Source organism: Podarcis melisellensis (assembly GCF_964234715.1).
Source record: "Podarcis melisellensis genome assembly, chromosome: 9".
Classification (NCBI taxonomy): domain Eukaryota; kingdom Metazoa; phylum Chordata; class Lepidosauria; order Squamata; family Lacertidae; genus Podarcis; species Podarcis melisellensis.
Genome location: NC_138541.1, coordinates 60,086,768 through 60,112,801, shown reverse-complemented (window position 1 = coordinate 60,112,801; position 26,034 = coordinate 60,086,768). Strand labels below are relative to the sequence as shown.

The following is a 26,034-nucleotide window of genomic DNA, read 5'->3' as shown; positions in this document are numbered from 1 at the left end:
GTGTGATTGTTTGCAATTGCATGTTCTAAAAATTTGTAAGTTACAGTTCTTACAGAAGGTTCAGACAATGTAAATAATGTTTTAGAGCTGTTATGCCTGCATAATGGTCTAGGTTTCTAGAATGCTAGTAAATATGTATTAGCTGCGGTATCGCAAAAATTCAGACAGTATCAGTTGAAGAGGACCAGCTGACCCAAAGGCTGAGCGTAGCATATACTGATTAAGGCTGCTTATGTGATGCAGGACTGCTGAAGGAACTGGAAGCCCTTGGCCTGAGATTAGCTGAATTGTCTGCCATGTGTGAAATGACTCTGTCACTGAGGTAAAAATGTAATGTTACCAGCCATAGTTTGGGGGAGAGAAATCTGCAGTGACCTTCCTCTGAAAGGCAGTGCTTGTGGAGTTGTATTTTCACAAGTATATAAACTTGACGGGAAATGCTGATTCAAGCTGAAATAAGCACAAGCAAAAGATGAGCAATTTTTTGCCCCCCATTCATAAAAGGGCAAATCCTCATGGCTTGTAGTAGTCAGAAAAGTTTTTGTTCATGTTTTATTATATTTGCTTTGCTTTTTCTTCTTTTAGACAACATTCAATAATTGAAAGGAAGAAACCAAGGGAGGGGGGATGAAGCAGGAGCCATGCTTGAATTACGTTGCTGAGAAAAAGCACTGTTGGGCCACATCCATATTACTTAGTTACTCTGAAAATAATAGACTATGCATATATGTTAACATACTCTGTCCAAATAAGTGTTTGGAAGTTGCTGTCTATAGTAAGCTGTACACTCAAACATGGAAAAGGGTTTAGTCAGAGAACCTGGGTACTTGCTAGTTCCGAGACACCAGTGATGTGGGGTGGGAAATTGTCCACAGAGGCATACCTATGGGTTGACTAGGTTGGCCCCCACCAAGTGTGTAACCCCAGGCTCAAAAATCGTGCCTCTCCACTCATATTTGTTTTGTCAGATTTGTGTTCCTGTTTGTTCATGTCATTGGGGGGGAAGGCTTGTCCCTTCTAAAGACAGCCGTCTTGTGTGCTTAAAATAACTGATAGGGGAAAGCCTGCAGTTCATTAGCCATCTATTCTCTTTTTTAAAAAGTTACATCAATATTTTATAATGGAGAAAGACACAATAGAAACCAATTTTGGAATTGTTCCATGTCCAGTTTACCCTGTATTGGAATGACTCTTACATATGTGTGGTCATTAACTGAAGCAGAATATTTTAGTGGGTTTTGAAATCATGGTGGTGATTCAGTTCTTTCTCCCACTTCTCTCCCCCCCCCCACCCCAATATTTGTAAAGGAAAGGGTTAACAGGATAAGTAACAGAGCCTCTGAGAGAGCATAGGAATTGTGATCTTAGTCATTTGTGGTTTAGGAAAAAGAGCTTGTGGGCAGTCTCTGAAAGTGCTTTTATACAAGCTGTTAGTGCTGGCAGGAGTTAATGGTAAGAGGATGAGGAGACAAGCGAGAGAAAAGGCAGTAGATGCTTTAATGCAGCTGATTAGTGTCCTTCCTGATGAAAGTAGCAATTCAGCCTTCTCTGTTCGTTTTCTTTTTAATTACCCCTTCTAATTATTAAGATAAGAGGGCTTCCTACAAAATTCTGTGCTCCATATTTGAATGTAATAGTATTCTTTCAAAAGGAGGAAAAGGGGGAGTGACAACCATCTACTCATAAACAGGCAGACCATGTGTTTCTCTTGTCCTGGTTGGATGAACAAATCTTCTTTATGTGCATTGCTGCTTGCCCTGTTGCCTAGACGATAACTTGCTCTCACTGAAGATGTCTGGCTCTCGTAAAGAGTTCGACGTGAAGCAGATTTTAAAAATCAGATGGAGGTGGTTTGGGCACCAGCAATCTACTCCTAAACCTAGCATCGACTGCCAGCCAGGAGACTTCTGGGACAGAGGACATAATGCAACTACTGGTGGGATAAAGTTCCTGAACCCGGGCACCCTACCACTGCCTTTTACATCAATTGGTTTTCCGAAGTCCAACCAACAGGCTTTCCAGAATTCACCTTCTTGGCCAATGGCATCCAGCTCTGAAGTGCCTACATTTGAGATCACCGCAGAGGACTGTGAAGGTGCACATTGGCTTGAAAGACCATATGCTGAAGATGGAGCTAGTGAAGAAGAAAATGTATCTGACAGCAGTTCATGCAGGTTGTTACTTCCTTATTGTGAGAAATTAGTTGTGCCCTATTTTTATATGCATAAAATGGGGGAGGGGGTACACCTTCCACTGTGGTGCTGTAAAAATACTTAACCATGGTGCAGCCAAGGAACTGGAATTCTAACTATTTTGCAGTGTATATATAATGTTTCTTTCACTGGTACTGGAAACCTGTATCAAAAGTATTTCTAAAGAGGCTGGAGATGGAATTTGCATTCTGTAGCAGCTACATTTTCAAGGCTCTGTGAAGAAGGGTTGATGGAACTAGGAGGCAGATATTTTAGCTGTAATCTCTAGGTATGTTCTGCATTCTAATGTGTTACCTTGACCTATTTTTTTCTGGAAATTACTACTTGTGTTCTGAACATGAGGCAGAAACAGAGTAATATTTAAGGTTAGTTTTTGAGGCTGTTTGAACCAGTCTAGCCGAAAAAAGGCTGGGTGTCATACTGTAGAGAATATATGACTGGGGTTGCATTTATGGTAAAATTAAAATAATATTTTGCCATAACATTATGCTAGTTGAACATTTTAGGTATTTTGTGGTATTTGAGACAGCAATCCTATATACACTTACCTGAGAGTAAATCCAATTGAACTTACTGAGAAGACATATATTTGATTGCTCTGTAATAATTTACCCTACTGTGTTTATTTTCCAGTAGAATTTTTTTAATTGCAATTTTATTTTGGGGGGAGGTGTCAAGTTTTCTTTTATCTTCTTTAATTTATTCAGCTGTATACTACAGAAGTGGTGCTTTTAAAATGTATTTTGCTACTTTGCACTTTGTAATGTTGTGTATTGGTGAAGCTAGTTGCTGATTGATCCCTCCAGTCAAAGTGTATTTGATTTTTTGCACTGACAAGAAATCATATTTCAGAAGGGTAGGAGAGTTGGAAGGAAAAACACAAATTTGACTTATTTTTTCAATGCATTTTTTAAGAAGTGCCATGTGGAAAAATTGTATGGAAGCTGAAGGTTTAAATCCAAAATGTTTGAAAAAGTAACTAGGTAAATAATAAAAGTAGATGGCTAGAGTAATATTTGTAGCTCAGGCTACATGGACTGATTTTAGTGTTTAAAAAAAATCTGTTCAGTGTTTGTACAAAGACATTACTGTTAGTACACAAATTATTTGCAAGGTGTCAAATGAATTATGTAAAAGAAATGTCCCATTCTTGTAGAGATGTTTATCTGGAGTACTAAGTAGCACAGAACAGCAATTCTGGTTTCTTGGTGATCATCATTAAAGTGGTCCGGGGGCTGGTTAAATAATAAATGTGGAAGAAAACATTAGCATCTCTCCAGATACAGCATCCCCAGATAATAGAGATACTGTATCCCCACCACTACCTCCATTTGCACTTGCAAACATGCTAATGTATATGCAGGTTAATGGGCATGATCCAATCCTATGTTTGCATGCAATGGAAGATGACTGTAGAGAAGTGCAAAGTCTGGAGGTCAAGGGTACATGCCATTTATTCATCCAGCCCTCTGTAGCTGTGTGAAGTTACAAAACAACACCAGGCACGCTACAATAAAGTGCTATACACTTTCCAACAAGGTGTCAATCCATTCTTGCAGTTCTCCCCTTACGGCTGCCAGCTCCCAGCCCAGGCATGCATTTTGCCAATAATCACAACATGCTCAGTGTCCAGCTGCATCAACTTGATTAGGAGTAAGAGGGCCTATTGTGTGAGATGTGGCCACCACGTGTGTCTCTGACCCTACAGGATTTATCACTTTAGCTAAGAAGAGGTGGAAAGGTCTGGTAGAACAATGCACTCAGGTCTTAAGTCTGCTGAAGGTTGGGTCCAAAGTGGTCAAAGCATTCTGGTTCAAAAGGCTTCCTTCTCCACTATTCTGGCTGCTTAGATTGCCTGCCTAGTTAGGACTTTTTGAGATTCCCCCCTTGTGATGCCACCTTCTTGCATGAAATCCATTGGCATGGGGAACAGCATGTAAGTAGACATTCATCTCTTTGTTTATAAAGGCTGGAGTGTTGCCAGTATTTAGTATTTTTTCCCTTCATCTTTTTTTAATTTTACTTATTTTACTTTTACTTGCTGTCAACGAGAATTTTGGTTGTGTTTTCTTGTAAAACAAGGCATAGCTTTCTTCATTAGAAATATTTTATGATGTCAAAAACTTTATCAAAATCTTTTGCTTCATAATTTTTACTTAAGATATGAGTAGTGAAAGATGAATAAAAACAAAAATAATGCACACCTATGTCTTTCATTAGCATTTAAATCTCCTTTCTCCTATGGATCTAATGAAATGTAGACTTTTCCTGTGGAATTCCATTTGTAGTGTTACAATTGATAGGGACCTAAGACATACCAGAAATTGCCTAGACTTCTGGAGTTGGATTGCAGAATTACTGTAGTATCTTAACAACAGAGATGCTTGCAGTTCAGAAACAGCTAAAGCTGGTAGCTGAAGCATTCATGTAAATAAAAGTTGTGATGATGGTGTCAATGTGTACTACTATTTGTTCTGGGGATAATTAAATTACCTGCCATGTTGCTGGAAATAGAACCTAACCTTGGCGTAGAAGATTTTCTTTCGCAACCTCTCCTGGGTGCTATTTCTTTAAAAATGTAAAATTATGGATGCAAAATTTAGCCAAAGGTGCTGTCTGCACCTTAGTGTTCAGTTGTAGGTTATGCACATACTTGAAATGGTTGAAATAATTTAGTTGCTTTATAGTGATGTATTTTCTGTTTGTTTGTTTGTTTGTTTGTTTGTTTGCTTGCTTGCTTGCTTGCTTGCTTTTTTTAAATTTGAGAATCTCTAAATTATCTTATAGATATGAATTGCAAAAGTCTCAGAACAAAGTTAGGATTGGAGAAACCAATTTTTCTCTGGTTTATGTCACTTTCTCATGTATTCACCCAGAAGTCCATTCTATCTTGTTTCTGCATTAATCTCATGCACAAAATTGCACCTTGAAGTACATTTCTACGTTAATTTTCTACCAAAATATGTATGTTTTTAATCTGTTCTGATTTTCTTTTAGCTGAGAACTGTACTAGAACATTTGGGAAGTGGGAAATACAGTGGATAGCCAAGTTTGATGTATAGGAGGTGCAATTTCTAGTTGAATTTGTAAAGATCAAGTTCCTCAAGTATCCCTAAACTAATTTGGCAAAAATAATAAAAATTACATGCCACTTTGAGATCTTGCATACTGTATATGGTTATAAATAAACCTGTAGTGAAGTGACAGTTGCACTCTCTTACATTTGTTCATATTTCAACTGCACTGTGTGTTGTCAGAAAAGATGTTTCTCAAGCATCTTTTTTTCAAGATCTTGTATATGTGCTTTATGTGGGTGTGGGTACTTTATTTGACCCCCTTGGTTGTTGTTTGCAAGGATAGAAGATAAGAAGTAGAAGGGCTCTTGTGACCATACCATGCTTTTCTTCTTTAAATTAGCAGGATTTGACAGTAGTGTGTTTGTAACAGATTTTAAGTGTTCTTGAACAACAGACTTCACACAAGACTGTGGGTGGTTTCATTAAATTGTATATTTAAATCACCTAGCAAGTTTACTCTTATATTCACCACCAAGTGAACCAGCTGCTTGTGGTTTATCAACTAAAATCCACATCCTTTTGAAAGAGTCCTTTGAAAAAGTCTCTGCACTTGAAACATGTTAGGATGAAAATATAAAATTTAATTAATATTTTTATGTGCACCTTCACTCTTGCAGTAGATTTAGGCTGCAACCTTATACACAAGTACTAGAGAGTATGACCTATTGGACTTAAAGGTAAAGGTACCCCTGACCTTTCGGTCCAGTCATGGACGACTCTGGGGTTGCGGCGCTCATCTCGCTCTATAGGCCGAGGGAGCCAGTGTTTGTCTGCAGACAGCTTCTGGGTCATGTGGCCAGCATGACTAAACCGCTTCTGGCTAACCAGAGCAGCACATGGAAACACCGTTTACCTTCCCGCCGGGGTGGTACCTATTTATCTACTTGCACTTTGACGTGCTTTCGAACTGCTAGGTTGGCAGGAGCTGGGACAGAGCAACAGGAGCTCACCCTGTTGCGGGGATTCGAACTGCTGACTTTCTGATTGGCAAGCCCTAGGCTCTGTGGTTTAGACCACAGCTACACCTGCGTCCCTTTCTATTGAACTTAGTTGGGCTTAATTTTGAGTAGATATGCACAGAATCGTGCTGTCAAAGATAGTTACAGAAGAAATATGACATTTTGTGTAATGAACACAGTTGTTCAATTGTTGCAGGGGAACTGGGCATCTTTCCTCAGGATACTGTAAGCGTATGACCCTAGAATTCAAACTGATACACTTTGATCTGAAAAAGATGTAACTTCCCCACCCATCTCAGTTGACCGAATTCAGATTTTGCATGGTATTGGAAAGTGACTAGAGAGGTTTTCCTCCCTCTCATTATTCTAGAACCCAGGGTCATTCAATGAAGTGGAGAGATGTTAGATTCAGGGCAGACAAAAAGAAGTACTTCACACAGGGCACTAAACAAGAGGTACAGAACTATTAGTCCTCCAGATGTTTCTGAATGACACTTAACATCCCTGACTGCTGGCTATGCTGCCTGTGACTGATAGGAGTTGTAGTTCAAAACATCTGGAAGACATCAGGCCTTAGCCCCCATGAATTTGTCTCTCAGTGGCTACTAGTCCTGATGGCATCCTGGATCAAAGGCAGCGTGCAGCTGAATACCAGTTGCTGGGGTCCAACAATGGAGGAGTGTGTGGTAATGTACTGACTGTGCTGATGTCCTGCTTTCATTAGCTACTATGGAAACAAATGCTGGACTAGGGTCTAATCTATCCGGTCTCCTCTTTTATGTTCAGGTTAGTGGTGTGAATGTTGGGAAGAACATAGTTGCTCATGTCTATGTCATCTAGTGAATGCTACCTTGGAGTCCATCAGCATAGTTGTACTACACACACACACACACACACACACACACACACACACAAACAAACGTCTGCACTCACCATATCACAGAACAACAAACCATAGTTTGGCATTAAGGGATTGAGCCCTGTGCTTGTATACTTTCTCCTCCTTCCTTCGGATCTGCTTAATTATTTCGTTCCTGGCTTGCAGCTAACCATCATTTGCTGTTGCAGCCAAGCACCAAAACTACATTTTGATCCTGGCTTTCAGTCTTCTTTGACAAGCGTAAGCCACAGCCTTCCTGTTCAGATGCATTGGCAAATGGATTTGCTGCAAATCAGAAGTTTACTAATTTCATGTATTCCCCCTGTACAAAATTGGCAAACACCAGCATGAGTAACTTGGCTTCCATAGCATCACACTGACATTTTGTGAACTTTTTTTGCTGTTTAAAATAGTTTACATAAGCTGTTTCTCCTCTCCAGTGCTAAAGCATACAATTGATTAGATATGCTTTGGTGCAAACAGAATCCTCGTTTAGCAAGACTACCCTCTTCCACTGCAGAACATTGCATCGTTGATGCTGGATCAGCTCTAGTGCCAATTGTAGCACTAATAGAAAAATGTGGGCTTTTGGAAATTGTCTGGTATGACCCTCCTTTGTCATATCATTGACCTTTTTATTGTTACTTTGTAAAATATCAGACCTGCAGTTGCCTTATTCAAATGTCAACAAAATTTGAGTATCCTGATGTGAACCATGGTATTATTTCCACCTTTACACACAGGTATTAAGGCTGTCATAGAACCATAAAGGCTTATATTACCATGTTCCTAATTGTGGTTGCCCAACTAACTACAGTGGTACCTCGCAAGACGAATGCCTCGTAAGACGAAAAACTCGCAAGACGAAAGAGTTTTTCATTTTTTGAGTTGCTTCGCAAGACGAATTTCCCTATGGGCTTGCTTTGCAAGACGAAAACGTCTTGCAAGTTTGATTTTCAATGCATTCCTATGGGAATCCGTGCTTCGCAAGACGAAAAAGCTCGCAGAACGAATTAATTTCGTCTTGCGAGGTACCACTGTATAGCCAAACACTGGAGTACATTAGCAGGCAATTTAATCACAAGTTAAATCAGTTATCCCATATACAGGCAATTTAATGATGGAATGGACTACCCAGATAAGGAACTTGGCCTTGATAGAAAGTATAACACACACAAAATGGTGCTCTGCAGACTGGGAAAGTTTATTTAACTTGGTGAAGCTTGATAGCTTATGTGACTATGAAGAAACATGATTTTTGTCTGCCTGGCTCCCATGGTTGCATGTGGGAAAGTACTCTGGGTTGATTTTTAATCTTTTATTTCATTGATGGCTGACCTTTCTGAGGTGGGTGGGTGTGGAGGTTGTGCAGAGGGGGCTTGTTTCCTCCTTCTTGCTTATTTACCTTGTACTCCTTCTGTATTCTGTGAAAACAATTTAAAAATGCAGTTTGCGCCTGCAAAATACTCAGTGTGGACATGCTGCTTCATCAGTGCATGTCCCATTATGTCCTGCTGGAATCCACAAATGTTCTCTGTGTGTCTTTCCTGCTTTTGTTGTGTTTTAGTGCTTCTCCAGACGCCAATAATGTGAAAACACTGGGGATGCATTGCATAACAAGTAATAAAACTAAATGATGTGTAGGTAGTCCTGTATAACTCCACCACTGATGCACTGTTATTGTGTGAATGACAGCTTGCAGAATAAACCCACACTCGTTGGGGGGGAAGGGACATGACTCTTCTCTATTGTGCACTCTGTTAGAAGTGGACGATGGCCCTTCTCTCAAGCATGTATATAGTCATCACTCATTTAAAGGCATAGGTGGGATGGCATCGACACTTAGCTTCTTCCAGTCAGCAATGTGTGTGGGTTTTTTTACTCCATACTGCCTGCAGCCTTGGCTGTAGCTGAGCCTCCTGCTGCTTTGCTTCTCGCTGGTGTGGGAAGACATGTTAGAGGTCACTGCTGCTTTCTTTCTACCATCCATCTATATATCTTCTTAATAGGCTGTTAATTTTGAAACCTAATTATGATCACATAATTGCCAGAGGCATTAATTGCATCTTTGCTGAACAATTAACCACTTTTCCTGGCGTAAGATGTTCATTAGCATGGTGCTCCAGTTGCCTTCAGAGAGATGGCTGGAGCTCATAAAATGATGCTTGGACTTCAGTATCTCTTTGGTTGTACGTGCAGGAGAGTGTTTTTGTTTTGCGTACACCTAGCAGCAAAACTGTAAATAAAATAAACTGCTCTGTAAAGAAGTCTTTGTTAGCTAGTCTGACTTCTTTGGTATACTGTTCTATAAAAATACTGTCATGTACTTTTAAACCATTTCCACACATACACCTAGTTTTATATTGACAAAGTTCAATGGGAAAATAAAATTACATTGGAAATACAAGAGGGGAGTGCAAGAGGCATTTAAATATATATGTATTTTGTTGACCTGTTACTTAGTTCATGAATTGTGGTTATTCTACATTGTATGGTTGCTTTAACTGAGTAGCACTTGAAAGTGGAAACTGAATAATACAAATGGAGTACAAAGGCAGTTTGCAGTGTAGAACAAACTGGCATGCCTTTGTTGGTGGGAATGCAATGATTAAATGCTGTAAGAATTATAACTTTTTAAAAAAATTCTCATGATATGTGTCATTAGTATCCAATCTTTTGTCAGTCACAGCAAGTCTTATATGGAAGAAGCTGTTAGAGATTCTGTACTTTGTCAAAAATGCCTACAAATGAATTCGTCTATCATTTTCTGAAATGCATAATACAAACATCTTTTATCTCAGGCTGTGAATATGAGTTTAAAATGTATATCTTTTGTGCTTCCAGGACTTCTAGTAGCAGCCAGACTCTGTCATCGTGCCATACGATGGAGCCTTGTACATCCGATGAATTTTTCCAGGCTCTTAACCATGCAGAGCAAACCTTTAAAAAGATGGAAAACTACCTGAGACACAAACAGTTATGTGATGTAGTATTAGTTGCTGGTGACCGTCGGATTCCAGCACACAGGTAAATATGCAATTAGACTTTTCTTAAGTTATAACAAACTTCCCAAATTGACTGTTTGAAAAAGTTCCATAACTAGTCCACTTGCAATATGTTCATGTGGTGATTTGAACCAAAAATATTTTTTTCTAACAACTGTCAATGCAAAAGTCTTGTCCAAAAGAAATATTTGCAGTAATTTGAAAATCATAGAAAAACTAAGCACATGGGTAGTTTTTACATAAATATTTCACTGCTTGTGAAAAAGGAGCTGCTGGTGCATATTTGTCTGTAGGTAAGGTAATAATTTTATTTATTTAGCTAAAAGCCATAACAAAGCACTTGTTTGTAAACACATCTGCTTATAATGGCAAATGTGATCTACATGGCAAATTTTATTTATTGAATTGTTGCTAGCCTTTTGTTTATTTTTCATTCATGAACTTCCCCATACCATTTGGTTGTCTATTATTACTACTAGGAAGTAGATGTTTTCACCCATTAGGGCTGGGCGATAACTGGTTTTCAACATCATGATATATCACCAGGTAAACATCACGAAATTTCATGATATCTGAAATAAGGAAGGAACTACGCAGAGGTGAACTGCTACTGCTACTACATAAGGGTCTAAAACTGATAAATGATTATATTATCAATCACCTCATGGTCACTTTCAGCAGCAGGCAAGCCAAAATGCATCCAAATGGGACTTTTGGTTTTGGGCTTGGCTACCAAATGGTGATATTCAGGGCAATCCAAAGTACGGTGATGATTGAATACAAATAATCTGGGACTGCCAGCAGGCCTACTAGGCAGCAGCAGCAACAGCCTAGCAGCGGCAGAATCAACGTTGTTGGGGGGGGGGTTAGAAGCAGTGGCAGCCTGGCAGTAGTGGCACAATAATCAGCAGCCTGTTAAGCCTCACCATGGCAGTGGGCAGGGTTGGCAGAAGTGGCGGCAGCCTGCAAGGTCTTGCCGTGGTGGCAGCAGTAGTGGTGGTGGTCTTGCAAGGCCTTGCGGCAGTGGCAAAAGCAGCAATGGCCTGCAAGGCCTTGTCATGGCTGTGGCAGTAGCGGCGGCCTGTGAGGCCTTGTGGTGGCGGCAGGAGACGGTGGCAGAAGCAGAGGTGACCTGCAAGGCCTTGCTGAGGCAGGCTGCCACAGCTTCTGCCACTGCCTCCCACTGCTGCCAGGAGGACTTGCAGGCTGCCGCCACTTCTTGCCACCACGGTGAGGCCTCGCAAGCCCCACTGCTTGTGTCGCCACGAGGCCTCGCAGGCTGCCACTACTATTGCTGCTATCTCTCGTTTTCGTCGTAAGGCCTCGCAGGATGCCGCTACTGCTGTCACCTCCAGTCACAGTCACGAGTCTCTGCAGGCCTCTGCTGCAAGTCCCTGCAGGCCACCACTGCTTTTGCTGTGATTTTGCATTGCTGCCGCGAGGCCTTGCAGTCCGCTGTTGCTGCTATCATTCCCTGTCACTGCCCTGAGGCCTTGCAGTCCCAGATTATTTGTATTTACTATGTCTCATCGCTGTACTTTGGATTGTCCTGAATACCACCATTTGGTAGCCAAGCCCAAAACCAAAAGTCCTATTGGGTTGCATTTTGGCTTGCCTGCTGATGAAACTGTTTGTGATGATTGATAATATTGTCATTTATCTGTTTTAGTCCCCTAAGTACTAGCAGTTGCCAGGACATTTCGCCTCTGTATAGTTCCATCCTTATTTCTGACATTGTGGTAGGTTGCAGTGTTTAGCTGGTGATATTGTAGGTGATAACATTGCACCGTTGCTGGTGATAACACTGCAAGGTTTAGCTGGTGATATTGTGAGGTTTAGCCGCTGATAACATTGCAGTTTTTAGCTGATGAGTTATCACAATGTTTAGCTGGTGAGTTATTGCAGTGTTGAAAACCAGATGTTGCCTAGCCCTTATACTCATTGTAATTCGCGATATATTGCCAGCTCAAATATTATGAAACAGTTACCATGATGTGAACTTCAAACTGGTTTTGGATTATATATTGCCCAGTCCTAGAACCCATTGAACTGCATTTCCGCCCAAAAGTTCTTATTTTTGTCTCAAAATTCAGATTAGCTTTAAGTGGTATTTTTTTATTGGGCAGTGAAGTTGTAAAGCACCAAAGAGGTAGGGTAAGAAACATATTGAGAAGTAGATGATATCATAGTTTGTCAAGTTCAAAATGTTTTCAGAAATATTCTTCTTTCAAGGTGGTGAATAATGAAGCCATTAATGTGAATGTCATTTTCACTTCTTTTGTTTCATATGGTTACAGATTAGTGTTGTCTTCTGTCTCGGACTACTTTGCCGCCATGTTTACTAATGATGTAAGAGAGGCAAGACAAGAAGAAATCAAAATGGAAGGTGTTGAGCCAAATGCACTATGGGCTTTGGTGCAATATGCATATACAGGTAATGACAGTGGCTGGTAAAGCTGTCTAATGTATGTACATTTGTTTATTTTATTATCTTTCTCACCTGCTGTGAAGGGAAGGGGCTGTTTACTCAAATATCAACAAAACCCAACTCCTGATACAGTGGTTCCCCCAAATCTGTACTGTCTCATTTATTTCCTCTTACCAATAACCTGGTAACTGTGGGGTACATGTTTATTCTGTTTTGCGTTATTGGTGTTTATTGTTAACCATGCTGATAACTTCAGTTATTAGCAGTGTGAAAGTATAAGTAAATATATAAATAGGGAAGACTGCAAAAACTCCTTTTTATGGCCCAGGAAAGGATTTGAGTGAAAAGGTCTCCTTTTGGCCTGTCGGAGCTAGTCTCATCCCTGTACCAGCCAGGGACACAGCTCCGACCTGTAACTGGAAACCAGGCAGCTAAAATGGCAACACAGCTTCTTCCCTCTATGCACCTCCAACCTCATGAACACAAAGTTGTCCTTGCTGGAGGCTAGGAGTCTAGCTTATGAGAAAAGACTAGTTCATTTGGGGTTTCTTCATTTAGAAAAAATATGACTTAGGAGGACATAATAAATAGAGGTTTGTTAAATTTTGAATGGTGTGGATAGAATGGGTTGGATGGGTTGCAGACTAACTAATTTGCACTTCCGCTAAATTCCCATTGAAATCAATATAACTGGTCATGACTTACTTTTCCCATTGATTTAATTGGGACCCAAGTTCCACTAACTTAGTCTGGGTCCACTCCAGAGCTTTCTCTCCCCTCCCTTGGATTGGTCTGATCTAGCAGCGTTGCTCTTGTAATATTATTATTTCCTAAATACCTTAAACTTCTTTCTGACTCTTCTAGGTCGCCTTGAATTAAAAGAAGATAATATTGAGTGCCTGTTATCTACAGCATGTATTCTTCAGCTCTCTCAGGTTGTAGAAGCTTGCTGTAAATTTTTAATGAAGCAGCTTCATCCATCAAATTGCCTTGGAATCCGGTCCTTTGCGGATGCACAGGGTTGCACGGATTTGCACAAAGTAGCCCACAATTACACCATGGTAAGTTGTTTATATGTGCATCTACTGTCTGTTTATTAAGGAAGGAATTCAACATTGTGTTAAGGTGATCATTCTGTTAGAGCAAGCATTTTGACTTGCCAGACCGAAGGATTCCCCCCTCTCCCCCCCCCCACTCTTCTGCAAGTTCTCTGACTCACAGAAACCAATTTCAGTGGTTGCAGGGGGAGGAAAGGGACAGAAAGTCCCACTGCTCAAGCAGAAACTCTTGTGCAGGGCTTCCATTGGTAGGACCCATTGAATTCTGCCCTCTGGATTTATTTTATTTTATAGGGATCTAAGGAAGAGAATAACAGTCCCCTGAATAGCTGGCATGGCTTATGGATAATATAGTGAGCTGGAAACTCCCAGTTCACGTAATCTCTGCTGTTAACTGATTTGCTTTGGGCAAGCTGCTCCATGTCTGACATGAAAAAGAAATTTGCCTACCCTAGGGGACTGATGATTGCTGGGATAATGATATTTGTGGTGATGATACCTGAAGTGCTTTTAGCACTTAGAAAGAGCACTCCTATATACACACACACTTGGGATGGGTCAGTCGTTTGGTATTTTCTGTTCCACTTTCATCTGGTATTTTCCTTTCTGATGCAATTGGTTTAGCACACTCACTGGCAAAGCAATCCAAAGTTTCAGTTGCTGTCGCTGAGGCTTTCTGGAGCTGAGTTGCTCATTGCAGCAGCAGTGGAAAAGTGGGCAAAGGGGACAGGCAAATCAGGCACGATCCTTGCACCAGCAGTTGGTCTCACAATGAGCCTGTGCGGGGTATGAGAGCAGCTCAGATCAAGTGAATTGGAGGCCAGCTCAGTTCCACCTTCAGAATGACCTCTTTTGGGACTTTCTGTCATCAGGGATACTGCTGGCAGGCCTTCCACCTTCCTGCACTTTCAGGCAGAAGGGAAAGGTCTGGGCCAGTGGAGTGGTAGGAGGCTGGCAGAAGCAAGCAGAGGAATGCCACTGCTCAATCCAACCCCGCCCCCCAACCTGATTTGTATATGGGGGTTTGATTGTATTCTAATAAATATTTTTCATCTGATTTAATGATATATAAACTTTCGATATTCCTGTTTTTAAAATGTTTCAAATACATTATCTTTTTTTTTTTAGTATTATTATTTTTTTACTAGTTCTTGTGTTTTCCACCCTGCGCTCCTTTGGGTTGAAGGGCAAGTTATGTATTTAATAAATTATATCAGTATACAGTGGTACCTCTGGTTGTAAACGGGATCCGTTCCGGAGCCCCGTTCGCAACCTGAGCAGAACGCAACCCGCATCTGCACAGATCGCGATTCACCGCTTATGCGCATGCGCGTGACGTCATTTTGAGCGCATGCACGAGCGGCGAAACCCAGAAGTAACCCTTCCGTTACTTCTGGGTCGCCACGGGACGCAACCTGAAAACGCCCAATCTGAAGCTTCTTTAACTTGAGGTATGACTGTATTCAGAACAACTTGGCAGATGTGTGGTACAGAGATAAACTGATCTCTGTGTTCTACCACTCACCTGCCATCTTGCTCTCAAGTTGGGTTACTTTTGCAAAATATGAAATTGGTCCTCAGTACTTCCACAGATTTGCAGCTATACGGTGAACCTGTTGTAATGTGTAAAGTACATGCTCTGAGCATCTATACAAGAGAGCTTAGTGGTGCCTGGTATTCAGAAGTATGTATTCTATTTGGCTATAATAGCTAGTTGCCATTGGTAGACCCTTTCTTCACGAATGTCTCTAATCCCTTTTGAAACCAGCAGCCGCCCTTGCATCTTCTGGCAGGGAATTCCATAAATCAATCATCTTATGCAAGTAAGTACTTTCTTTTGTCTGCCCTGACCTGTTGCCAGTCAATTTCATTGGGGTAATCCAATGCAGGTCTAGTACTTTGCACTTGATCCTTCACCTTTACTTGCCCACATAATTATAAGTAGGTTTGGACAGTTCTCCAGTAGCACACTTTGAGCATAACGTACTCTGGCACAGTTTCAGCGTACAAATAACTAAGATTGAACTGATTTTGGGGGGTGACCCTGCTACACTTCCTGTGCATGTGTGCATAGAACGAGAGAGTAGACAGTGCTCTGTTGAGCCTATGCAGTATCCGCAGTAGACTAGTTTGTATCCTTTCCATCTGTCTGAATTCTCCCTAGAGTAATGTTAGATTCAAACTGTTAAAGAATTGTTCCTACTTTTGCTAAAGATTTCATCTCAAGAATTCAGACAGGCAAGGTATATCCTTTCTGTTTTTCCCAGTGGTTCGTGATCATTTGCCTTTCTATCTTTTGTATGCTTTTGATGCACCATTTCCTCCTCTGTTAAGAAGCTTTTGAGACAAATTATAAAGCTGTGGCCATTGAAATAGCTACCTTGAAGCTATTGACACTGCAATAAACAGTGACACAATTATAACCTTTAATAGTTTGACAGAAATGAAATTTAAATTAGTTGGATTTTAGAAAGCTATTTTCCAGAGTAATTAGTTGTGCTAGATGAACCCTTCCAAGGGCCTTTTTTAATGTTGTTTAGTTCCAACAGAGACGTGAAATTCAATTTTAGTAATAATGGTTTGAAACGAATGTTGCCATGGAAACAGAATAGAAATCTGTAGTTCAATTGAATGTTCATGTAGAATAAACCCCCTACTAATTTCATTTGCTTAAAAACTGCTTTAAAGCAAGGAAATGTTGGCAGTAAAAACAGCAACCATTTTATGTTTATTTTTAAAAGTATTATAATAAGTGTGCAATGTACCTATACCAATGCTAAAACACTGTACCTTATTAAAAGCAGTTTATTGTGCATTGTGTTTCACAGGGTGGTAAATAGCAGAAAAGGCAAAGTAGGGAGCATTTGTGCATGCTTGCTTCATTTGTTTATTTAAAATATTTACACTCTGCCTTTCCTCAGTGTCCTTTAAGGAGGGTAATTAGTAAAATACAACTCAATACAAACAGTACAAAGCTGTGTTTTCAGAGAAAGGTTACCCCATGCAGCACAGGTTGAACTCCTATTTCTAGATCTCCTATTCTATTAACCAAGAGCATGTTGTCTTGTCTGGATTAAGTTGTAGTTTTCTTGCTATCATTCAATCTATTACCAACTTCATACACTGGTTCAGCACTTCCACAGCTTCCCTGGAATGTGATGGAAAGGAGGGAGGGAGGGAGGGAGGGAGGGAGGGAGGGAGGGAGGGAGGGAGGGAGGGAGAGATGAGTGTCATCCACCCATTGGTGGCACAGATTCCAAACATCTTTATGACATCGCAGCATGGCGGACAAACAAAAAAACCCTGGAACCCCACAGGCCAACAGCCAAGGGGGTGAGCAGGAGTCCCCCCCCCCCCGAGCCGCTTTCTGTTGCATCTCCACACTGTTTTGCTTCTTATGAAGGCTTAAAAAATATTAATGTATAATAAATGTGAAATATTTATAGTTCCATTTAAACCTGTTTTGGCATTCCAGTTGGCCCTGTTCATATGTAGCCTTATCTAAGCAGCTGTTTACTCCATGTAGGATGTATATATATGCAGTTAAAGCATCCAGTCTTATAAAAAGATCTTTTGTAAGGCTTTTATATGAAACTAGGAGTTGTTCAATAATGCAACTTCACAACTAATTTTAAACGAAAACAACTGTGTGCAGGCCTGCCAAAGATTCACTTGAAGTATTTCTTGGTTTATGAGATCTTCGAGCAAGTAATCTCAAGAGGACTGATCTAAACTAATAGGCTTTCATTAATGGAACAGTACGTTTAGTGTTTCTTGAAAAGGTTGGCATGGTTTTGTTGAACGTACCAAAGCTTGACATATAAATAAGTAAGACAGATTTCAGTTCTGTGTCACTTCAGTTTACAAGAGGGTGTTGCTCCTGTATTAAAATAATATAATGTTCCTCAATTTTTATACTCTATTCATTGCACTGTTCATTTTAAGCAATAAGATTTATATCTTTATTATATTGTTAGAAGCCCAAGTGCAGAATGTGATGTGATGTACAAAATTCAGTGTTCCACATTTTAGCCCTTATGGTGGCCAATAGGAGCTTGAAGTATATGAGATAGTTGATTCTACTTGCAATGTTTTTGCAAATTTTCTGCAAGTGTGTTGGCAAATGGAGCTTGGGCTGAAGTCATCTATCTATACTCACTTGCTAGGGAGTAACCCCATTGAACATAATAGGAATTAACTTCTAAGTAAATATGCAAAGATTGCATTGCAAGAGGGAAATTGGTGACAGTAAATGGGAGGCATGAATTCATTCAAACCAAGTGCACTCACTAAGTACTAGGGTGTAGGAGCTGATCTGCAAAACCTAATCCTAGTACCTCTCATTTGCTTCGAAGCTCAGCATATTCCCTGCTTGTCTTCAGGCAGATCAGGGTTATGGTCTGCCTTAGCTTAGCAGATCTGGATCTGGCCAGTTTGAGGATAGGTGCACTACATGCATGGCACCATGGGTTCCATGATAGAGGTAAAGGTGAGGTATAAATGTGAGAATAATAAATAAATGTTGGGCAGATGGTTAAGAGTCTAGAGCTTTCATCCACATTGTGGTCTTCTCCAAGTATCCAGGATTTCAGTGACAGACTTTTAATTGTTTGTTTGTGAGGTCAGTGATTTATGATGCATCCTGGCACAAGTATTTGAGGACTGTCTTCATGGATACCTTCTGACCCATGCTTTAAGTTCTACACATGTGGTCCTACTAGTTCTGTCATTAGTGGACAAAAGCCATGGCCTTTCTTCTGACAACACCCCATCTATGAGACTGCCTCCTGCTCAAGATCTAATTTCTCCCCACATTGGTGGCAATAGGAATCTACTCAAAATGTATTTATTTTGCCAGGCTTTTGATGGTTACGTGCAAATTGTAATAGAAATGTTTTGACTCTGTGTTGTTGATTTGTTCATGAATTTTAATTTCTCTCTGTGTGTTTGATTTGAGCGCAAGGAAGCAGTACCACACAAGGGCCTTACCTCCCATCCAGTGACAGCAGCTAGGATAGAAATAGCAGTGCAATGGAAAGAAGATCCCAATCTCCAGTGACATTGTGATTTTATACAGACAGACCTGAGGCATAGGAAGCTGCCCTATATCAAGTCTATTTGCCCAAGTAGCCATCTACTCTGACTGGCAAAGGCTTTCTGAGGTTTCAGATAGAAAAGATTTTTCACCATTCACATAACCTGCTATCTGATCCTTTTCTGTTCTGTCATTTCTGTTGTAAGCCTTTGGGTAAGGACTGTCTTGTATTTTTAATCTGTGCACTGCAGTTTATAAATGATTAATAATAATATAGTTTAGCTTCTCTTTATGTCAGTTTGTGAACCCTATATATACTATGGGAGATTTGTCCCCAGTTAAAAAATTTGTTCTTTACTCTTTCTCCTATCTTTCGTTTTCTGTTTTGTTCTATGTATTAAATGTATCTTTCATTATTTGATGTAATGTTGAAAACACCAAATAAAAATTAAAGATGTGAAAAGAAAATACATGGGCCATATCTGATGACTCTTAAAACTCTTAAGTAATGACTGAATAAGATTTCCAAGTGTGTGGTATGATGCAGACTATTACTATTAACCCTAGAATAGTGGGCATCTGTCTGTCTCAAGAGACAATGGAGTGTGCCTCCAGGGGTGAAGTCCAACTGCTGTGTTAGCAGCACCAAACTGCTGTGTTAGCAGCACCCGTGGCACAAGCCTGGGCAGTATGTATGTTGGTCCTGGCTACCCACGTCCCAAGAAGATTGTTGTTATAATGCCCCAAGGTTATCAGTCAGAGGGAATGCTCGTTCTCTGGACCTGCTCCATAAAACATAGTGCCTTCATTTATCTTTCTTCTTGCCAAAAATTCCAAATTTTCCACAAGCCTTAAACACACCGATTCAGGGAAGAAAATGCAAATCCCTGTACAACATTAAAAACATTCACAAAGGAGCATGTAGCTTGTGCTACTTTCTGCAGACAAATAATTTATCTGGGTAGCTTTTGAGTGCTGAATGAAGCTTCCTCTGTTTGCTTTCTTTATATACTTCCTTTCTCCCATGCCACCCAAGGCAGTTGACAGTTTTAAATATACATAAATGCTACATATGTTACAAAATAAAGAATAGGGTTCTCTCAGGAGCTGAGAGCATGAGATTGCTGGCCTACGTCTTCTTGCTTCTGTTTCCTTCAAGGACACAGAGCCCTTAAGTACCTCCAGGGAAAGGGGAGGCTACCCCAACTTTTCTTAAGCAACTCTTTAGGAGTTGCTGTTATGTGCATCCTGACCTGGACTTCTCCCCTTCTGCCTTTCTTCAAGGCACACAGGTATTTGCAAATTTAAGCTGGGGTTGTAAGCTTGTTGTCTGGCCCACAACTGTAATGCCATACCTACCAGCACTAACTCCAGAGCCATGGTGGCAGCAGTTTCCTGCCACAAGGGACTGAGACTGAAAAGAGGTAAAACTTCTTGGTAAAACTGGAGTGGGAAGTTACATAACAAGCAGTTCTTATTTTCCAGCATACATATCCACCTGCAGCTATACCTTACAAGGTCTGTCTCCCCATTAATATCGAGATGTTTTGTTTGTTAAACTTTGTAGGATCATTTCATGGAAGTAATTAGAAACCAAGAATTTTTATTGTTACCAGCCACTGAAATTGCAAAGCTTTTAGCAAGTGATGATATGAATATTCCAAATGAAGAGACCATCCTCAATGCATTGCTTACATGGGTGAGACATGATTTGGAACAAAGAAAGATGGATCTCAGCAACCTCCTGGCATACATCAGGCTGCCATTACTTGCACCACAGGTAAATAAATGCTTGCAATCTGTACAGCTCTTCTTTCATCTTTCACCAATTGATACCAGTAAATTAAGGTGATATGGTTTGGTTGCCTCCCACTTGGAAACCTCTGCATTCATGCAGGGAATCAGCTTACCATTAATACAGTGCCACCCATAACACACTGTGGTAATGTAAGCTTTTAACAATTAGGAAGTGGCTTCCCCCAGGACCTATAGCTGAATTGGTTCTTTTATAAATAAATGTTTGTTTTGAACATCTTTCATCTTTTACATTTACTCAATGTTCTTAAGACAAAGATTCTGATTAATTTTGTATATGGGTCTTGTGTAGGAAAAGAAACTAATTGCATCCATGGTTATTCTAGAGGAGCAGTAGGGAATTGTTTTGGTTCTGTGGGGCAGATCTGTTTCAGGATTGACATCAAGGGGGGAAATTTGGCATGTGGGCAGCCCCACCTGTCGGATCACCTGATGTCACAATGTTGTCAGATGATTTGGCACTTTGAAGTTCTGATATCTGGACTTCCAAGCACTGGGCAAACAGCAAGGTGCATCTGCCCCCATCACCAATCAGAAAGCAGATTTGGCTTTCCTGTTTTATTCAGTTGTCCATCCTTGCTCCAGGAGTGATTTCCACTGAAACCACAGCTAAAATTGAGTGTGTCCCCCATTTTAGCAGGGGTTTCAATTACTAGGAAATGGTTTGTATCAATTGATGCCTGGGGAGTTCAGTCCTGCTTTCTTCAGGAAAGGCCAAAGCTGGCCTGTATGCTGGAATTTCCCCATCCCTGTTACAGAACAAGCCAGTGCAAATTGTTTTCTCTTTACCCTGCCCTTCAAAACCAATTCCCAGGACAGCTTGCAAAAGAAAATCAAAATTTAGTAAAACACTTAAAGCTAATGAAGCAGCATATTCAAACATGATTCACCAAGATGAAGGCCACCTGCCATGAACATCTTTCTAAAAGTATGCCTTATAGCATGTGATAATAAATAACAAGATGAAAGATGGAAAATAATTTTTTTAATGATTCCAGTGGCACCTTTAAGATCGACTAAATATAAGCTTTCAAGGTATGAGCTTTCATGTGTAATACACACTTCATCAGATACTAATTACCAAACTAAAAACTATGGAGAGACATGGTCTTAATAGGGATACTGGATTCATGTCCCTTTATACATACTAAAGCTAATTTTGGTCATCTATCCCTTTAAAAACCCCTTGCCCTTCCCTATGGAACCAACTGCCATAACAGTCATCAACAGTTATAAGGTTGAAGCGACCTCTGCTTCAGAGTATCTGAAGATGATTTTTTCATCTTTCATCTTGTTATTTATTATGACTATAAAAGATCAACACGGCTATCCACCTGAATTTGTAGCATGTGGTTGAAAGTGACCAAGATCAAAACTAAGATAGACAGTATGCTGAATTATTAATGGTTTGCATACAGCAAATGTTACATACTGCAAACTGAAGCAAGATTCACTAAATCAAGAATCACAATAATTTATTCAAAGGAGCCATAACATTATGGGAGAAGTGTTATGTTGCAGCCAGTACAGGTATGTTAGGAACAAAGCATGCCAAGTCAACCTTGACCAAGGTTTATTGGTCTTTGTTGAAAACTGACACAGTACAATGTGATTTCATTCTGTATTCTGTTCCTTTCATTATAAAGTGTTATGGAGGATGGCAGTGGTTGGAGTCTAGCAACTAGATAGCAGTACTGTATAAAATTTTATCTGTATGTTTGAAAGATCATAACAATAGGAAGACATAAATGCTGTTCCAAATGATGGGCATGCACATACGAAAACCTGTGTACATGTAATTTCCTGTAACAGAACAAATAGCAGAGTGGGGTGTGTGTGTAAATTTTAATCAGGAAAACAGCCTTAGTACTGCAATACTGATCCAAATGCCCACCCAGGGAAGGTATTAGCTAAACTTTAAAGAGACAGAAGTTGTGTTCATTTATCTCTGTAATCTTCTCTATCAAAATCCCTGCCTTTACACCAACATTTTACTCTCTGTATTGATTGTGGGTTAGTTGTGTTAATTTGGCATTTTATGTTCAGAATATTCCTGTTGCTTTACTCAAGTTCAGCACATCGTCTTCTCCTTTTTCTAGTTTTTAGCAGATATGGAAAACAATGCACTCTTCAGAGATGACATTGAATGTCAAAAACTCATTATGGAAGCCATGAAATACCATCTGTTGCCAGAGAGGCGGCCCATGTTGCAAAGTCCTCGTACAAAACCTAGAAAATCTACAGTTGGTGTGTTGTTTGCAGTTGGAGGCATGGATGCGACTAAAGGTAGGGATTATAGGATGCCTGTACTACAGATGAAAATGCACATATAACTTTGAGAGGCTAATTTGTAAGTGTTTTCACCTGCTCAGTGCAAAAGTATATTTTTTGCTCTTTGTGCAAGAGCTGAAAACTGGCCCTACGAATGTGTGACTTAGTTTCAGCCAGATAAAAGCCGGCTGCGAGGCTGCCTGTTAGCTAGCATTTTGTAAATACCACCCTGTTCTCTTCTCTCCCCCCCCCCACGTCCCCCCAAAGGAAAACATGTGAAGCACTATGCAACTGTGTTTAAAATATTTGTGGCTTATAGTAATAAGATTAAGTATGAACATATAAATGTATATCATTTTAATGTATATCAACCACGTAACCCCCCCCTTCCTGTAAACCCACCTGAAATACAGGAGGGTGGGGTTTGGGTGGGTGGAACTGAAGGGTTCAGCTTGCTGGAATGTATGTGTTCCATGAAAATAGCACACCTAGGCTTACAATATGGATGCAGAACTTCTCATTGCTTTTACAATCTCATATCTTTCTTCATCTAATAAATGATCAATGGAAACATAACCACATGATGGCCGTTATATTACAGTGGTGCCTTGCAAGACGAAATTAATTCGTTCCGTGAGTTGCTTCGTCTTGTGATTTTTTCGTTTTGCGGAGCACGGATTGCCTGGGTATTAACGGCTTTAAGAAAAAGGAAGCAAACCCACAAGACGTTTTCGTCTTGCGAAGCAAGCCCATAGGGAAAATCATCTTGCGAAGCAACTCCAGAAACAAAAAACCCTTTCGTCTTGCGCATTTTTCGTCTAGCGAGGCATTCGTCTTACGAGGTACCACTGTATTGGTGAAAATATACCAGCCTTACCTTAATCAAGTTCAACAAGTTTGCCTGTTTTGATTAAGAAAAAATGCAAGTGAAAAAGAAGTTATAGTAAACTATTATATGATATTATTTCACCACTGTGCACACAAATATTCAATGCAATAAGACTAAAAATAATCCTAGAAATTAATATTGTTAATAAAGATGTATACATACAATGCTGTGTATTCGTAGTTCAAAAAACCCCGAAGCTATCTCAGTATATTTAAATAATTACTAGTTACCAAAGTATTTTATTTAAAAGTTCTTGTAATGATTGCATTCAGGTGAAACTTGGAAAATTAGAATATCATGGAAAAGTTCATTTATTTCAGTAATTCAATTTAAAAGGTGAAACTAATATATGAGATAAACTCATGACATGCAAAGCGAGATATGTCAAGCCTTTATTTGTTATAATTGTGATGATCATGGCTTACAGCTGATGAAAACCCCAAATTAGCCATCTCAGAAAATTAGATTAAATGAAATTAGCAAAACAAGGATTGCAAATATATTAGTTTCACCTTTTAAGTTGAATTACTGAAATAAATGAACTTTTCCACGATATTCTAATTTTCCGAGTTTCACCTGTAAGTGACCATTCATGCTGTGTTGAATATGGATTCTGAATATACAGCTGAACTTGCAGAACATTTCTTTATAGCTTCAGTTAGTATTTCATATTGCATGAATGAAGAAATTTTGTTACACATATTGAGGATAGAGCACATATAAATTCCAGGAAAGTGAGACAGAACATAGTTCTACAAACTAGTTGATTTTATATCTGTCCATAAATTGTTGTTCACAGTCCATTCAGATTTGGTAGGACAAAATATTTAGCAAATGATTATTTGGAACCTTATTTATGTAATCGCTATTGACATCACATCTCAAGTATGCACTTTGAAACTACATGAGAACTAATGTATCGTGTGTGTATGTTGGGAATAATTCTTTTTTTAAAGAAGTAATCAGATTGTTTATCACTATCTGAACCAAATCTATTGTATTTTTGTGGACAGTGATCACAAAGATTTGAGTTTTTAAATTAATATTATTTTATACTACTGCTAAGGAGCAACAAGCATTGAAAAGTATGATCTCCGTACCAATATGTGGACTCCTGTAGCAAATATGAATGGAAGAAGACTACAATTTGGAGTGGCAGTATTAGATGATAAGTTGTATGTTGTTGGTGGTAGAGATGGACTGAAAACACTGAATACAGTGGAGTGTTACAACCCAAAAACAAAAACTTGGAGTGTGATGCCACCTATGTCCACTCACCGACATGGTCTGGGTATGTATCTATTTTTATAACTAAAAGCAAGATATGTGGTGTGATCAGCTCATTTCAATGACATGCTTCCTTGAAATTGCTACTTGGGTTTCTTTGGTACATTTGATATCAGTAGTAGGTAATTTGTAAGAGACAAAAATCAGAATCAAACTTTAAAGGTTTTAATTTAATTGTCATCTCCAGCATTATCCTTTCCTATGTGTCATGCTTGGGAAGTAAAAGTATGGTCACTATATTGCATGTAGGTATGTGCAGTTCTCTGAGACACTTTTTATACGGCATCTTAAAACACACACCCCCAAATACAGTGGTACCTCGGATTAAGTACTTAATTCGGAGGTTTGTTCTTAACCTGAAACTGTTAACCTGAAGCACCACTTTAGCTAATGGGACCTCCTGCTGCTGCCGCGCCGCCAGAGCCCGATTTCTGTTCTTATCCTGAAGCAAAGTTATTAACCTGAAGCACTATTTCTGGGTTAGCGGAGTGTGTAACCTGAAGTGTATGTAACCTGAAGCGTATGTAACCCGAGGTACCACTGTATCGAGATTGACTTTCCTTTGAAGAGTGGGAGAAAGTCACTGGACCTTCTTTTGACAGAAAGAAGACTGGAAACATTGTAGCAGTCAAAACCTAATGGCTCCAAAACCAAGAGACAATCTCTCCCCCCCCCCCTTTTCCCATTTCATTAATTTTGAGTGAGGGACTGGAGAGTTTTCGTATTCTTAATTGGCAGTTGCAGGATAGGGATATTACAGAAATATTGTGATATGTCTGCTTGTCAAGGCTCAAGTGTTTCTCTGTTCCTGTACATCAGCAGCTTTTGAACTTTGGGGTGAAATTATCAGGATTCTTAAATGAGGTGATCAATGACAGTAGGCAGGCTTTCCTGAGAGGCAGTTTATCCATCCCCATAAACACTGCAGCTTCGGTTCCTTTGGCAGAAAATTAATGAATTAATTACTAAAGGAATGAATGGATGTTCCTTTAAAAATATGTTGTAATGTAGTGAAGATACGGATGGACAAGTTGTTGAATGTATTGTAGGATGCCTTTCAGTAGTTTGGCCAGGGTTCCATCTGAGTCTCAAAATACTCTGTAGAAGCCCTAGTTCC

General features: G+C 39.8%; 1 protein-coding gene across 3 annotated transcripts in view; it reads left to right on the top strand.

Annotated features, from left to right (window-relative positions):
* KLHL5 (kelch like family member 5) overlaps positions 1-26,034 on the top strand; it is a 46,742-nt gene that overhangs the window by 14,447 nt on the left and 6,261 nt on the right. For 2 of the 3 annotated variants that reach the window (XM_081924483.1, XM_081924484.1), the window contains exons 3-8: positions 9,974-10,156; positions 12,432-12,568; positions 13,427-13,623; positions 20,223-20,435; positions 22,570-22,756; positions 24,697-24,921. In XM_081924483.1, the coding sequence (XP_081780609.1) occupies positions 9,974-10,156; positions 12,432-12,568; positions 13,427-13,623; positions 20,223-20,435; positions 22,570-22,756; positions 24,697-24,921 (1,142 nt within the window). Of the gene's footprint in view, positions 1-1,689; positions 2,175-9,973; positions 10,157-12,431; positions 12,569-13,426; positions 13,624-20,222; positions 20,436-22,569; positions 22,757-24,696; positions 24,922-26,034 lie in introns of those variants that run through there. The other variant, XM_081924482.1, reaches the window with a different exon arrangement.